General features: G+C 35.9%; 1 protein-coding gene across 2 annotated transcripts in view; it reads right to left on the bottom strand.

The window, feature by feature from the left end:
• Positions 1–945: 945 nt before the first annotated feature.
• The window catches only part of TRIM33 (tripartite motif containing 33), a 128,507-nt gene continuing 112,322 nt past the window's right edge, over positions 946–17,130 (bottom strand). Inside the window, exons 13-20 of one of the 2 annotated variants that reach the window (XM_047082561.1) lie at positions 16,939–17,002; positions 14,328–14,487; positions 12,711–13,060; positions 10,434–10,557; positions 9,931–10,005; positions 7,547–7,699; positions 6,064–6,114; positions 946–5,984 (exon numbers count right to left, since the gene is read on the bottom strand). In XM_047082561.1, the coding sequence (XP_046938517.1) occupies positions 5,772–5,984; positions 6,064–6,114; positions 7,547–7,699; positions 9,931–10,005; positions 10,434–10,557; positions 12,711–13,060; positions 14,328–14,487; positions 16,939–17,002 (1,190 nt within the window). In that variant the 3' untranslated portion in view covers positions 946–5,771. The remainder of the gene's footprint in view (positions 5,985–6,063; positions 6,115–7,546; positions 7,700–9,930; positions 10,006–10,433; positions 10,558–12,710; positions 13,061–14,327; positions 14,488–16,938; positions 17,003–17,130) is intronic. The other variant, XM_047082562.1, reaches the window with a different exon arrangement.

The raw sequence follows: 17,130 nt of genomic DNA, 5'->3' as shown, positions 1-17,130 counted from the left end.
TTGGTCTGTTTTACTTTCTAAATCTAAAATTTGATGATTTTCCATCACCACTGCCAAATAGCTGGTTTAATAGCTGGTTTAGGGCTCACCTGGATTATTCACAGCCTACCACTCTCCACTTCTAACATTCTCCATAATCCATTCTTTATAGTTGAAAACAAACTTACTTTCAAGAAGGCAAGTCTGATTATATCAACTCCACAAGCCCTATCCTGCTTAAAATTCTTCAGGGGCTCCTAGTTGCCCTCAGTGAAAGCACTTAAACCCTTTAACAAGACTTCCCAGGCACTGCTTAAATAGGACCCTGGCTCAGGGCACCTGGGTGGCTCAGTCTGCTATGTGTCCGACTCTTGATCTCGGCTCAGGTCATGATCTCATGGTTCGTGAGTGTAAGCCCCATGTTGGGCTCTGTGCTGACAACGTGGAACCTGTTGGGATTCCCTCTCTCTCCCATTCTCTCTACCCCTCCCCTGCTTGCACATGCACACACGCCCTCTCTCAAAATAAATAAACAAACATCAAAAAAAGAAAAAAGACTCTGGCTCATTTCTCCAGCTTAGTATTTTACTACTCCAACCTACGCTCTGCTCCAAATGAACTTCTATACATATTCTCTTTCATTTTCAGACTTCTCTATATTTTATTCTCTTTTCACGCTCTCTTTGCCTGGTCCACTGTCATCACATTTTTATGAGTGAAAGAGATCGCTACACCAACCAATGAACTTAGGTGTTAGATCCTGTCCCATGTGTTCCTACTCTTTTCTGTGTTGATCCCGATCAGAGCACTCATCAGTCTCATATAGAGTCTAAGCGCTTGTGAAGGCAGGGACTGTGTTTGATTTTTTCACTTCTATAACTCCAGTGCCTGGCACACAGTATACATTTTTCAAATACATTTAAATGACTAAATCTCAACTCAAAGAGGAAGAAAAAAAGGAATTCATTTGCAAACTTTTTCAATTTTCTAATTTAATAGAAATAACCAAAACAATGTGGCTTTCAAACAAGGCTTTAAACTAATCTAATACAACTTCTACAACACATTCCAGAGCATTATAACAAGAAATATTTACAGGCAGCTAATGTATTAAATAACCATGAAAAAGAAAATCTTGCTTTTAATACACACCAGCAAAAAACACAGGAACGGAACAATTAGAAACTGCAACCTTGTTTTAAAAAATTAAATATGATTATTTAGAGAATACAATACCACAGAAACAGCACTTTTTCTTTAAGAATCATATTGAAGGGTAGTTAGTTATGTGCAAAAATAATAGTAGTTATAGTAGTAGTAATAATAATAATAATAATGAGGGGAGGAGACCAGTTGAAATACTGGAAGCAAGGAACTAGTAAGGCTGTGATTTTAACCCTTTCGTGTGTATGTCTACATAGAAAATTAACAGGCTTTCAGATTGCACATACCGTTTTTATAGGCTTATATACATGTTTCACTGTGATTTAAAACATAGTAAATGCCTACATTTTTCAGACCAGGAGCAGACAAGCACTTCCTTCTTAAGACTGGAAATTAGGCCACACCTGAAAGGGCATATTGCAGTGGCACTTACAAAATCATCTCAGTGCCTTCCCACATACGAATTTGGTGAACTTAAAAGAACAGCATTTTTAACTTTAAAGATTACTTGCTAGAAAAGGGCCAAACTTAATTTCGTACATTTTGTAGTATGATCGTGACAAATATATCCAAATTGACTGTTTTTGAAGATAACTTTCTCAGCTACAATAAAAAATATATAAAAGACCACGGAGGCAAACACAAGGAACTAAGATGAAAGATATGCTTTACATGCATTTTGGCCCAAGTAAAAGAAACCATTATATCCAAGAGTACATGTTGAAATCTGAAATGTCTATGTAAACTGTGGCATATAAATTTTTTTTTCTTAAAAAAGTACCTTCAATTTTTTTTTTTACTCAAATACCTACTTTTAAAAAAATATGCAACTTTCCCCAATTTTTAAAATAAAATGCCACAATATATTGTCGTAAGCTCCAGCATACATTTAAATTTCTTACTTTTTAAAAGATAGACTGGGTGATATGCATACAAACTTTCCTATAAAATCACCATCCGGGAGAGGACTATGACATGCCTATCAGGCAACAGACTTAAAGCAGTGTTATTGCTTTATCGAGGAGGAGAGAACTGAGAGAAAAAGAAAAAGAAAGCATCAAGGTTCAGTTCAAGATTAAACTGATACACTTTGAAAACCTTGGATCATCTTCAGCAGATTATTAATACAGACGGTATGAATTAAGAATTTGATTGTTTTGATTAGGAGAGTTGGGGTGGGTGGATTTTATAAAACTACTCACCGATCCAATGCGGAGTATGCAAATAAGCAGTGCTGACTTCAACAAGAAATGAGATTTTTATACTTCCTGTGTTTTATATGAGGGGGAATGGGTAAGGGACTTAAAAGGCCAAGGGAGAGAGGGCCACAGCATCTACTCCCATTGTGGATACTAAGAGATTATTGAATAAAGATAGTAGGCCAAAATCCAAGGGCACAGTCAGAAGACCTAAATCTACTGGCTTATTAACACTAATCACTAATAATTACATGGCAGGATACCTGCTGAGGTAATTGATAAATCTACAATTTGCACACTATAAACCTTTTGCTTCTATTTAAAAGCATTATTTCTTTGGATTAACTAAAAACCTCAAAAACTGTTACAACAAAAAGAATTAACTGACTTTAATATTATTTAAAATTCTCTTATATAAGACATAGAAATCAGAAAGTACCTTGTTGATTCCAAAAAGAATAATTTCAACAGGGGATCCAATACCTTATCATCTCTGTGGTAATGATCTGTGGTAATATAGAGCATGACCTACAACTTAACCATACTTTGGAACACGTACATGTTTCACCTTGCAAAACAATTCCTTTACTCAGTGAATCAACTGAGCCAAATGCTAAAAAAAAAATAAAATAAAATAAAATAAATAAAAAATAATGCAAATTTAGGCCAGCAGAACAGACTGAGGAACACTTTATTCTTAGTGTTCTGATGGGAGACGGGAACTCAGGTATTGCAAAACTTTGCAATCTTTTTTAAGGAAACATTTAACATCTCCAAATCTAAAGTACTGTTTTTTAACAAAGGATAACAAATGCAAAGAGTATCAAAACAAACTGCCTTCAGGAACTGATAGTCAATGTTTACTTTTTTGAGACATAAATTAATAGAAAAACATGTAAGATATCTGAATGTCAATGTAAGTTTTTATACTTTTTATCAGTTATATTAGTGGCTGAACAAATCAGTTAGGAACACAGAGATCAACATACAAGAAAAAAATTTCAGTGAAATCTAAACTGAACACCTTCATTTAAACGGTGGTTTGCTGATAGTTATTTACTTAATAGTAAATCCTCAGTAGTATGAATTGCCTTCCATTAACAGAAATGGAGCCTATTAAATGCTGACAATAAAGTGGCTTTTTAAAAACCAATCTTAAAAAAAACAAAAAACAAAAATTCCACATAACATGAAAAAACTTCAAAGGGAACACGTTATCTTTTAAGGCCCCAAATATCAAGAAATAAATATTTAAACTTTAGTTTCTCCTCCATTGGTAGAACCTATATAAAAGACTTATCTAAGAATCATGAAAAGGATTCATCTGAAGAGCAAGTATAAAATACTAGAAATCAATGGATGGACAAAAGGAAGTTATACTGCTACTCATCACTTTCCAAAACTGTGCCCTTAGATACATCTCCTGATAAACTGAAATCATAAATGCTGTGGGAAAGAGGGAAATGCACATAAATAAAGCATTTTTAAACAATTCTCCCTTATAAGACAATTCTTAAGAACCTGAAATTTGAGTAAAATGATAAAACAGTTCGGTGTAGGTTCTAAAGCCTAACTTCTAACAAAACTGAAAGAGAAGCTGAAAGGAAGCCACAGAATGAAGTAAATCAACAGCAGTATTAAATCAATACTGCTTAAATACACCATCAGAAGGCCTGAATAATATCCATGTTTACCCCCAACATTTGTTAAGAAAAGAAAAACAACCCAAAGGAATTTGTATAATAATTTCTTTAGAGCACTTTATTTGATTCAATATGCACTAAAAAATATTTACCTCTTAGACAGTTATGTCAAATAATTTTTACTGAGTAGTCTACTGTCTGAACTGCATAAGCTGAATTTTTAAAAAGGCAAATGATTTGCCACAAATCTGCTGACGTCTGAAAAATATCTAATGGCAAGTCTTCTATTTTGGTCACTTTATATTCTAAGGTGTCCATACAAAAGTAGGACTAACTTCTTTAATCCAACAAAAGAGAAGCCCATACACAGTCTAGAACACACATCTTGGATCTGAGCATCACAAATGAAGAGAAGAAAAACAAAACCGAGCCAAGGTGGTTTATCTGCCTCGGGTGCTGAACGCAGGGTAGTAAAGGTGGGTTTACTCCAGTAACCATTCAAGTGGGGATTGGCTCATTTTCAGGATTTACTTACAGGCCTCTTCTAAGTCCGTTAAGCCCCCAGTCCATGCAAATGTCCCACTTGGTGGACAGATGAGTAATCTAACCCCACCGGGTTTATTTCAATAGTTTGATATTTAATAATAAGCTGCTTCTGAAGATTTTCTGAGAAGTCTGTTCTCTATTAAAATAAGATAGAACCTCAAAATATGAATGTGAACATTAGAAATAGACAGCATATATTACAAATCCATTCTTGATAGGAACATTAGTAAGAATACACATTAGCTTAAAAAACAGGCTCAGCAAATGTTGCTGATCTGCCAGAAGTTTTAGTTCACTATTTACAAATAAGACAAAGTGAAATACAGAAAATTTTACACATTTGGTAGTTGACAGATTACTGTTTGCCAATAGTGGTCTATCAGAAAACTGATACAAAGGAAGACTGGGTAAGAGCCAGTTGTCACCTTCTCAAACAAATTTAAATGAAAACTACATTAATTTTGAAACAAACATTCCACCTTTGATGGGAGTAACTGTACGATCGGATGATCCGACTAGGAAGTGCAATTCTGTGGAAGGGTTTTTCTGGAAATGACTACCACGTGATCAGCCACTGAAAAGTTACCATATTTATTTCAGCAGACCATTAAAACTGATTAAATGATGATCGATGATGTTTCCTAGACTCTAAGTATAAATAGAAAATAAAACTGCTGTTGAGTTCTTTAAACCAATATAAAAACTAAGGCCCAACAGCATCAAAGTGAGAACAAATATAATGGCATGATTCAATGCACATCTGCACTGACATCAAAGTGGAATCTGAGTAACTTTGATTTTAATTAGAAAACAAACCAGTATGTACGTGTGTGGAAGGGGAGCATGAAAGTTGTTTTTAATAACTGTGTGCTCTTGTCCAAACAGACACGAGCAACAGGACCATCAAGTATTTACTTGTACACCCAGTATCCTGCACCAATCAATAGCACATGATGACCAGTATCTACCATTCTAAAGAACCACCCTCTTTAGTAACAGAAATCTTCAGATCATTTTGCTTTTCCTTTTTGTTTTGCTTTTGAAATTGCAAATAGAGTTGTCTCCCCCCTTTCTTGACAAGAAGTGATTTCTGTCCATTACTTCAATCTAATACTGTGTAAGAGCTATCAGCTTCTTCAAGGAGGTGCCCACTGTAGGCAGGATATTCCAGCAACACTTAAATAAAAGGGTTTTTTCTTTTTTTTTTTTCCTTAAAACAATTAGTTAAGTTCATGTCATTTTACTTTATATGTACTGGTCTCTCATCTGACTTTAGGCGTTTTCTGCGGGGCTGTATAAAGTCTTCATCAGAGTCCTCAGTTACCTCACCATCATCCTCTTCCTGCTCAAACTCTGGCAAAGGTGCGAAGGTCCTGTCTGAGTAGATCTCTGTGAGTTTATCTTCAAAGTACAATGCAACTGCTTTCCCTGCCTGAGCTACTTCTGAATCAGCCTGCAAGCAAAAGATAGGAATATTCACCTATTGGTAATGCATATTCCTTCACCAAGTTTGCATGGTCTGAAAAGCTTACCTTCAAATTAATCTCTTGTGTTTCTGCATAAACTTGAACAACTTTCATCATCTAAAAAGGATACCAGAGTCAAAAAAAAAAAGGGAAATTATAATCCTTTCTAAAGTTATAAAACTGCATAGGATTGGCGACGAAAGTCAGCCATACTAGGGGGAACAAATTGCTATAACCAGATTAAGTGCTTTCTAAAATACTACAGAACATGGAACCACTTTCTTTACAAAGTTCTGGTGCTAAAGCTACTGTGAAACCGTAAAAACTGTCTCAAATTCAGAATTAATAAAGTCAATCTGAAATGGACCTGGACCAAATACATCAATGTAATTAAAACCAAAAAACAAGTAACATAAGAAATGTTGCTTTTTAAAAACTGTCAAACCATCAACAAACCACCTATCAGAATTCTATCTGTATGGCAATTTGTTAATCATAAATTATTTAACTATTACTAAAGCAGATAAAATGTATCTTCTTCCTCGAAAGGGTTGCCTACAATTCCCAAAAGCAATTTACTTGAAAATAATCTAGCTGATTAGAAAGTAAGACACAAAACTTAGGACTGTATTAATTAAACTTCGAGTAAGGTGTTACTATACTCTCTGTGGTATATTGCTATACTATACTTTTGACCTATAGGGATTTTTTTTTTTTTTTACAAATTTTAAAAAGGTCACCTAGATATTTCCAGAGGCAGCTATGAGTATACTTTAAATGATTCAAGTACTTTTAGTAATAGTCATATGGCACCCAAATTTCATCAGCAATAAAGAAGATACTCTATAATCTTTTGAAAGATTTTGTAGATTCTTATCCAATTCCATTTTTTTCTCCTAGAATAATGAAAATCTTCCTTAACAATAAGAGACCTGATTTTTCCCAAAGAAAACAAAACAGTTTCTTTGAAAGAGTCACATATCACAGTTTTTCTCAAGGACAGTTCATCTGTTTCTTCAAAAAAATGTATGACCAAAGTTAATGAAAGTCATATTGCTGAGATCAGAAAACTCAACATTATATACTCTGGGCTACTATTCAAGATGAGCCACCAGAGATGAGTTTATGATTTTAAGGTTCTACATCTAATAGATTAACATTATTAACCTACATTAATAATAAAATCAGAGGAACCAGTACAAATGCCCATCCTAAATGTACCCCAAATATAGGCTGTTTATAATCATTTCCCATAAAATACACTTAACTATAAGTATATATTCCTTTCTATACTTGTATATCTCAATTCTCAACTTGTTCAAAAAGGAATATCCACTAATATTCTTAACTTATCTAATTATACACAGTAAACTTTCTTCTTTGGAGCTGTGCATGCAACCAAATTTTACTTCTGATTGCAGCAGAAAAAAAATTTTTGAATCAAATTAGAAAAATCTCTTCCCAGGAAAAATAAAATAAAACAACCCCCTGCCCCCCCCCCAAAAAAAACCTAATAATCCAAGACTTTATAGTTTGGAAGCTAACATACTTCATTAAACCTTTCACAGTTCTTGAAGATCAAACGGACATCAGCCACAAAGTCATCTGGGTTTTGGTAGTGTTGGGAATGTTTTTTCTGAAGCTTCTTTTTCACGGTGGATAAATCCATTGGTTTCTTTATAATTTTATAGTAGTTTGGTATCTAAACAAACAAATAAATAAGGATAGATGAGGATTCGCCAAACAGTTTTATTTAAAAATGCATAGCCTATTGATTTTAGGGGAAAAATATGTTAACTATTGAGCCAGCTGCTTGCAAATTTTGGGTACAGTGAATGTATTTTTACATCTTTTGCCCCAATCATATATCATAAAAATCAAATCATATTCAGAATATGTGGCAGTCTTAATGGTTAGTGAAGGCCCCAAAGCTCTATCTTTAGTAAGGAGATTTGGAAAGAAAGCAATCAGTAAGGGTAGCCAACAACTCCTATTAAGGACACATCTGGCTCATCAGAATTTTAGGACACCTGAAGAGGTTTTTTTTGTTTTTTGCTTTTTTTTTAAATAGGAAAGAAAATTAAAAAGATTACAAAATATATTATTATTATTAAACATCTTTGATATAACTTTATCACAAAGAACTCTGAACATAAAACAAGAGGAGAAAAACTGTAAATAACACAATAAAAATTTTATTAACCCTTTAGTGATCATGCCAGGGAGAGTTCTGGCCCCAACTTTTGGCCAAAACTTTGTATCCTTGGGAAACAAGTGAATTTGGAGAAGCTATTTAAACAGTTCATGAAAATAAGTGTTTGAAAGTTATTTTCTACAGTAACGTTCCTGAACTTGAAGACAAACGTCCTAGTATCAGATGAATACAATTTGCACAAAATATCTTCCTTGTGTCTAGGACTTTGGTGCCTTAAAATTCATTTCTGAGGGGCACCTGACTGGCTCAGTTGGTTACGTGTCCCACTTTGGCTCAGGTCACGATCTCACAGTTCCTGAATTGGAGCCCCGTGTGCGGCTCTGTGCTGACAGCTCAGAGCCTGGAGCCTGCTTTGGATTCTGTGTCTCCCTCTGCCCCTCCCCGTCTCTCCCTCTCTCAAAAATAAATTTAAAAACCCTAAAAAAAATTTTTTTAAATAATAAATTCATTTCTGAGCCTACCCAGTTAACAAGTCTAGTATTTAATATTCTATAACAGACCTGGTATTCAATAGTATCTTAATTCAACAGATGGTAAGCAAATAAAATGTGTGTAGCATATTCTCATTCCATTTGTGAAGCACTGACCACCCCAGATATTCCTTTAGAGCTTTTATTCCTTACAGTCTCCTTTAAGATAAAGAGCACTGACTTGCAAAATTTCCAGTCTTCCTAATCTTGACTGTTCATAAAAGAGGGCTTATCTTCAAAAGATAAGAGCCACTGTGAAAGATTCCATTTTATAGTTTTATTCAAACTAATATACAGAGGTTATTTTCTCCCCAAGGTACAGAGCCTAGAATCACAGAACTGGAGTTTTAGAAATTTAGTCCAATATTCCCACTGTATGTTTAAAAAAGTAGAGGCAAGGGCGGTTCAGTCAGTTAAGCATCTGACTCTGGCTGAGGTCATGATCTCACGGTTCTTGGGTTCAAGTCCCACATCAGGCTCTGCACTGACCGCTCAGAGCCTGGAGCCTGCTTCAGATTCTGTGTCTCCCTCTCCCTCTCTCTGTCCTTCCCCCTGCTTGTGCTTGCTCTCTAAAAAATTAAAAAGGTTGAGGCAGAAAATTATGTAATTTCCCCCCAAGTTTGATGACAGAACTGGGAGAAGTCTTCTGACGCTTGATCTAAGATTCTTTCCATCATACCTATATCCCTTTACGTCCATCTTAAAAGTAAAAGAGGACACAGAAATTAAATTCATTAAGTTTTCACGACAGCACACAGAAATTTTAATAAATAAAGTGCAATTTTAACAAGTCTCATATCCATTTAGTGCTAATAAATTTTCATACTGGGGGGTGCCTGGGTGGCTCGGTCAGTTGAGCGAACGACTCTAGATTTTAGCTCGGTCTGTGATTGAAGGGTCGTGGGACTGAACTCCATGTCAGGCTCTGCACTGAGCATGGAGCCTGCTTAAGATTCGCTCTCTCTCCCTCTGCACCTCTCTCCCACTTGTGCTCTCTCGCTCTCTCAAAATTTCAGGTTAGTACTTACAACGTTATCAGGTACTTGCTAAAATCATTCTATAAAGGTATCATACATGTCCTTGGAACATCCAAATGGGGTAAGAAATAATATTAGAAAACCTGAACCTTGGAAGTGTTGAGGAAATTATTCAAGAAGCCTGAGACAAGAAGTTTTAGGGCCAGAGCCCTCATTCTTAAGTCTTACACTGGGCTTCTTCACCAAGGATTTCCTAAAGTAAACAACTCACCGAAGCAGGAACTGGCTCCTGGAATTCAATACTTAATTCATGGCAATAGAGGTAAAGCAGAAGACGTTCACATTTCTGGTCCCAAAAAAGAAAGGAAAACTCATGAAATAGTTTTTCCCCTAATAAGATAGATATTCTTGAGTAAAAGAACTTTATCACTACAAAGTATTATTACAATAAGCTGAACACATATATGCCTCCTACCTATTGACTTATCTAACTAAATACACATAACTGAAGCAAACTGTCTTGTTTCCAATTTAGTTTTGAAGCTGTCTTCATCTGTTTTACTTTAAATGAATTTATTGAAGATACAGTGGTTTTATTCTTAGATGAAGACTAAGGTAATTTATTTACTACTGACTATACAAATGCAAAGGAGTCATAAAAGCAACATACAATATTTTGTACAAAATTTTATAGATTACCTAGGTAATCTGGAGGTGCACAACCACATTAACTACAGAATCCCTAATAATATATCCAACTTATTTGACACTTACCCTTTGGTCCACGGGACTTAACCCTTGTGCAGTTTTCCCCTTCTTACTATGTTGCAAATTATCACAATCATATTCAACTTCTGGTTTCCCAATATCTCTGCAAAATGTGCATATCCAGTCCCCACTAAAGAGGGAAACAGGCAATTAGTTCATGTAATTTTAACAAAACCCACTCTAGAGAGAAACCAGTTCTCCAGAGTTAAGTCTCCAGCTTGTTTTCTTTCCTTTCTGGTTTTTGAGGGGAAGAGAGGCTCTCTATTCTTATCAGACCTCAAAAAGGGAAGTTGTATGATAAAAGCTTCCCAAAACGTTCCCCAGTCTTTAACTAATTACTTTCTAGAAAGCTTTATAAAACTGGTATCCCTGCATTTCAAACGGGACCTCTTCCTAGCACAAAGCTGATGATCAGTACCTGTAGCATAAGACTGTCAACCCCAGTATTACCTCACAACGACCCCAACTCATGAATAAGGAAAGAATACAGTTTACGGAATTCCTGGGGTATCCAATACTGTTTTGGCATGTAATAAATATGCCAAAAATAAAATTCTTCTTCTTCATGGCCAGTCAAAAGCCACGAATACACATACAACTCTCTAAGTGCAAGCACACATAGGTATATGTACCCCTTACCTTTTAAAACCTGCTCAGTCTATAGTTTGTTTACATCAGGATTTCCATCAAACCATAAATTCCAAAAGGATTCACTCCCAATAATTCTCCCCTTCTCTCCCCCACCATAAATAAATTTTAAGTCTAGAGATTGTACTGGTCTGTGCCAACAGTTCCAATTCTTTCCAAAGCATCAGCCTTTGAGAGAAAGCATCCAGTGGCAAAATTCTAACATTCCGGTAGATGTTACTACTCAAAGGGAAGAAAAATATAAAATGACTTAATTATAACACCAAAATGCCAATGCTTTCCTTTTATAAAAGAGCAAAGTGAAAGAAGGCCCTTATTACATCTCTGGCAAATGACTATACCTCCTAAGACTTAGGTAAGAATTAAGATTCTTCAGAAAAATATTCCGGCACTGTTTATACATATCCACCACTTTTCTAATCCAAAGGTTGAAATTTTCAAAACAGGTAGTATTTATTCAACTAAAATCATTGCTTCTAAGGAATCTGAGAGGAAATGTGAATGTTGTATCTACAGGCAGAAAAAAAGCTGAGCTTTCTCAAGAACATTATTGTCACTTAAAAGGAAATCTGGGGGTAAAGGTTTGGGAAGGGAGAAAGCGGTCTCTGAAATCAGCTGGAGACAAAAATGGCTTGAGCACAACTTGTTAACTGGAAGGGATGAAAAAGAGCTCTTCGAATCCCCACTCTACCACTTAAGAAATGAAACTAATCCATGAAAATGTGTGAACCTTGCAAGCTAAATTAGTTCACTACAGAATTAAGACCAGTCCACAAATTTTGTAACCCAACCCAGCACGTTTGTCCCACTGTGTTAGCTAGTAACACCAGCCTGCCTTGAATGCTCACCAATGAATGTTTTAATGCTTGAAACCAGATATAGAGCTGCCAGGGGGTCAAAGAGTATGAGGACAATGCTCATATTTCCCCCAATCTTTATTTATCTTCATCCCAAGTTCTTCTCTTCTAAATAAGGAATTCAGTAACTCTCCATTCCAAAGTTCATGACTGGAAGACATTCCAGCTAAATGACAGAAGGAAAAGTCTGAGAAATCTGCACATAATGCTTTGGGCTGGCACTACCAACTACCGGCTTCTGTGGTCAAGAGGAAGACAGAACTAAAAAACTCAAGGTTTGAAGGTGTTTTTACAAAGTACTTGTTTTTTCTTTCAAATGCCTTTTGAGAGCTTCCAAACATTAGAAAAGGAAGTTCTGGGTAAAGATCCAATAGAGCTGCCTCTAACTAAATAGTATTCTTAAATGAAATTATTGTAGACCCTGTTAAGACTGATTCCAATAGATAAAAAAATTCAGCTTCAACAGGAAATCAACTAACTTCTCCAACATCCCAGACCCCTACCTCTCATAATTTAGAGTTTTATCTACTTCGCTTATGCCAAGTACAAACTGAAGGCCAGGAAACAGTCTATTTTTTATCACACTATTTACATCTTGGACATTTTACCATTCAGCTGTTAGTTTCTCTAGAAGGTAATACCAAAGGAGTAACAGGCCCCCTGTTTTACAGAAATACTGTGCATTGCTTAGGAAGCCCATCTGCATGAAGAACTTTCTGGTTTTTAGCTTTCAGCTTATATAAACAAGAACAAAAAAAGTCAAGTATTTCACTGGTACCTTGGGAAGCTAAGAAGTGTTGGAACATGACAAGTTAGATGAAAGACCTTTGGACATTTTTCACAGCACAAGAGATCCCCTCCATTTTGGCAGACAGCACACCAGTCTTCATTTGGGTCATCGTCTTTGCTGTTGCCATCTCCTCCAATCCTTGCCGACCTGTGTACGAGGCTTCGAATCGGGGACTTTCCATTAACAAGGCTGCTGAGCCCTGACTGTTTGCAGCTTTCATTTGTATCTGCAGGTTCAGTTTTCACATGGTTTTCCAGGCTTGCTAATGCATCCAACTCACTCTCTAGATGCAGGTTGGTTGAGAGAGGTGGTGTCAAGCTACTCTCGGGACTGCTCAACTACAACAAAACAAGGACAAATTCTTGAAGAATCTTTTTTTCTTTTTTTTTTAACTTGGCTTCATGTCCAGCGTGGAGTCCAACATGGGGCTTGAACTCATGACCGTGAGACCAAGACCGGAGGCTCAACTGAATAAGCCACCCAGGCGCCCCTCTTGAAGAATCATTTAATCCTTATTGTATGCAGTATGTGCATGTAACTTAAAAGTCATGGCAATACACATACATATACACTGACATAATTTAAAATGAATTTGGAAATGGCATTATGACATAAAAGAATGAAAATAACCCCAAATTATTTAGGCATGTTAATTTATGATTTTATAGAATACTTTCTAATATTGGTTCACGTGGATAATAAGAAAATTAATTAAGCTGCTAAGCACATTGACTGGAAAGAGAGCATAGGATTATACTTTTCCTACAAAGAGCTGACTTTGATACCCTATTTTCACATAAGACTCTGTTGCATATCTTCCAAGAAATGTTACTCTGCCTACTTATCATTTTACTAAAGTTGGAAGATTCTGATAATTGTAAAAGAAATCTTTCACCACCCTTTTGCACCCGGTTTTCTGGGGGCATTTTCCCAGCCAGGTATTGGATGAAGGCCAACTTTAAATCCCTTTGCTCTCTAAATATACAAATACTGTGTTAAATAAATATGCTAATCCTCCTACTTGAAATTTCTATGTGCCAACTGTGTAGAAAATGACACTTAAGCCTGGGCAGGAAGAAAAAGCCAAGACCAATATTTGGGCGCGTGTATGTTTGTGAGGTGGCCTTCCTTCATTCTATATTATACATTTAATAAAATGTTCTATCTGAAAAACTCTACACTAGCTAATAAATTCATAAACCAAAAGCAATCTTCCCATCACAAAACTCTTTGATCATTAAACTTCTTTCACATCAGCAGTCTTAATCCTGAGCTGACAGATCCAGGAAAACAGTCAGGGATCTTTTGTGGCCTGAGACTCAGTGTGACTACTGAGATGATTATTAATAAAGTCAGAACAATACAGAACCCGATTTAGAATCATGGCAAAAATACTAACCAATTACATACTAAAAGATCATTTCAAATGAGTCCTTAATACAATTAAATCTTTTGTGACACATTATAGCAGACACTGCGATTAAAAACTTGGGTTACAAGCATAAATATTCAAAACTAAACAACATGCAGAGTCTAAAATGCAGAGACGGAAGAACCCGTGCAGTGGCCTCCTTAGATCCCTGACGGACCCCAATGGGAGCTTACCATGCATGCACTCCTCCTGCCATCCTCTGTCTTTTCCTGTTTCACAGCTCCTGAAAAGCTACATATTTCATCTTCAGTCCCAGGTTCCTGCTTGACCTTTACTTGATCAGACTTGAAGCTAAGACTTGTCTTCTCTGCAGTTCTTCCTGATGACCCACAGCTAATAAAAAACAAAAAATGTCACCTATGTTTGATTGTATAATGTATATAAAACCAATTCTATGAAAAGTAATGCTCATTAAAGTGAAAATGATAGACAATGTATTTCTAGAAGGATACTCATAATGCAAGTAAGAGAAGTATGATACAAGGTTAGCCTCAAATTCTTTAAAAACATAGATCAAACTATGAAAAGACCCTAAAAATGTATTTTATGGTGTGAGACACTTATGCTAAATCATTTAAGAAGTCTAGTAAATAACAATTTTCCCAGGCTAGTTAATATGGAATATCAGTGATTGCTTTTCTTTATAAAAGCAGTTTTGGGGCACCTGGTTGGCTGAGTCGGTTGAGCATCTGACTTCAGCTCAGGTCACAGTTTGTAAGTTCAAGCCCTATATCAGGCTGTCTGTCAGTGCAGAGCCCACTTCGGATCCTCCGTCCTCCTCTCTCTCTGCCCCTCCCCTGCTCACACTCTCTCTCAAAAATAAATAAAACATTAAAAAATAATAATAAAAGCATTTTCAATTCTTCTCTGCCCCCAAACATCTGTAGAAAACAGCATTAATAACAGTGGTTCATAAAGCCTCCTCAAAGGAAACTCTATTTTAGCTTTTGAGGGCAGGAAATTGGGAGAAGGGTTTAACAAGTAGTCAACAACCCAGAATACCCTTTTTTGAATCAACAAAATGATAGGCTAAGAGGACAGGTATATGACTAATCAGTTCTATCTAAACCACAAAGTAAAACCACTGGCAAGAGAAGTGAGAAGAAACTGGTAAGACCGTACTGCTACTGAGAATGAACACCTTTTTCAATCTGTACTTTCCTCTAAAAGTACTGATTATTTAAAGCGTAATTAAAAAGTCAAGCAAGTATTTTAATAGCACCCGTCTTCAGAATGCGTGCACGCGCGCACACACACACACACACACACACGCACATCCAAATACGATAAACCTTCAGGGGTACCTGGGTGGCTCTGTTGGTTAAGCGGCCAACTCTTGGTTTAGGCTCAGGTCATGATCTCACAGATTCCTGAGTTAGAGCCCCATGGAGGCCCTCCCTCCCTGTCTGCCCCTCCCCCACTTGTGCTATCTCTGTCTCTCTCAAAATAAAAAAATGTTTTAAAAAGTTTATTTAAGAAAGTAATTCATGTATCTTAAGTCTTTCTTACATTGCACTAAATTATTCAAACTAAAAATCAGCCAACATTTATTCTATTTTATGTTAACACACTCCACACACCAGCCCCATTTCTTAAACCTGTCCACCAAAAAGGCATAAGAAACAATTTAAGTAGCAATGAGTGCCCCTAATGCCCAGAAGACTGTCTCCAAGCACTATTTCCTTATTAACACAACCAAGATTTCTTAAAGATATGGTGATCAGTAGGCCTGAGGCAGGAAATCTATAAGACAAACCTGGAACATCATCTCGTAACAGGAGTAAGGAAGTTTTCAAAGACTACTGGGGTTATACCAAAGGACTAAGGAGCTAAGGAGCCAAACAGCCAAACAGGGAATAATTTAACCCAATAAAAATAACATCTATAATAGTTTAGAACATATAAAATGTTTAAATTTATGAGCTCATAAAGGTAACGATAAAAAATCTCATTGGGTCACTGTTGGAAGGTGCTGGGAACCAACTCATTATTATGACACAAAAATTTCCTTTACAGAAATAGATTACACCAGTAAACAAAAAGAAAGAACACATTAAAATATCATTATTTTCAACCAGTAAAAAAAAAAAAAAAAAAAAAAGCTAGGCAATGATCATTAATGGTTGCTGTCACAGAATCAACCAAACATTACGTGCCCTGACAGAAGTACTCGACACCACCAATGAAGTATTCTTCCTACCCAACCTTCCCCCAAATCAAACCTAAATCTGATCAAATCTCATCGAAATTATTAATACAGAGGGGAAAAAACAGCAAGTAGCATATTTAAATGACAAGGTGGGGAAAACTGTTTTGAGAAACAATGTTTCTTCAACATACAATCTGATTTTGACCTCAACGTATCTGCAGATGGCAATGTACATACAGCTTATTTTAATGCAATTTAAAGAAACCATTTATTAAAAAGGGATGAGAAAAATTGGGAAATCTGTAACTCGATCTCTACTGATGTTAAAGAATTAGCTAATAAATTTTTCTTAGGTGCAACAATTGTTCTGTGGTTATAAATTTTTTAAATTCTTCAAATGATATACATTGAAACAGTCCAAGTAAAATGATAAGATGTCTGAGGTTTGTTTCAAAATAATTCAGAGTAGGGGGAAATGTATGGGAGTACAGAAGAAATAAAAATAACTTGGTAACTGGTGAAGCTGAGTGATAAGCATAGGATTTCGACGTAATATTCTTCTTATTAAAATACATGTTTAAAATTTTTCTTAATAAAAAAGAGAAAAAAACACCACTAACAATGTTAAAACTCACCTGCCTCGACTGCCAGTACTAGAGGTACTAGGGGGTCTCACAGGTGTGTGAGAATTGGATAAACCTGGAAAATAATATATAAAATGATTATCAATGCAGGGAAGAATACTCAGAATTCTACCTACTAGTTACAGAATTAAAGATTACTATGATGCAATTTAGCAATTCTTAGAAATCAGGCCTAGCCTTAAC

Source organism: Lynx rufus, unplaced genomic scaffold (genome assembly GCF_022079265.1).
Source record: "Lynx rufus isolate CCGP_SWC_20201006 ecotype Redwood Valley unplaced genomic scaffold, mLynRuf1.p SCAF_2, whole genome shotgun sequence".
NCBI classification, from domain to species: Eukaryota; Metazoa; Chordata; class Mammalia; order Carnivora; family Felidae; genus Lynx; species Lynx rufus.
The sequence above is the reverse complement of the archived record's forward strand: the minus strand, read 5'-3'. Positions and strand labels throughout refer to the sequence as shown.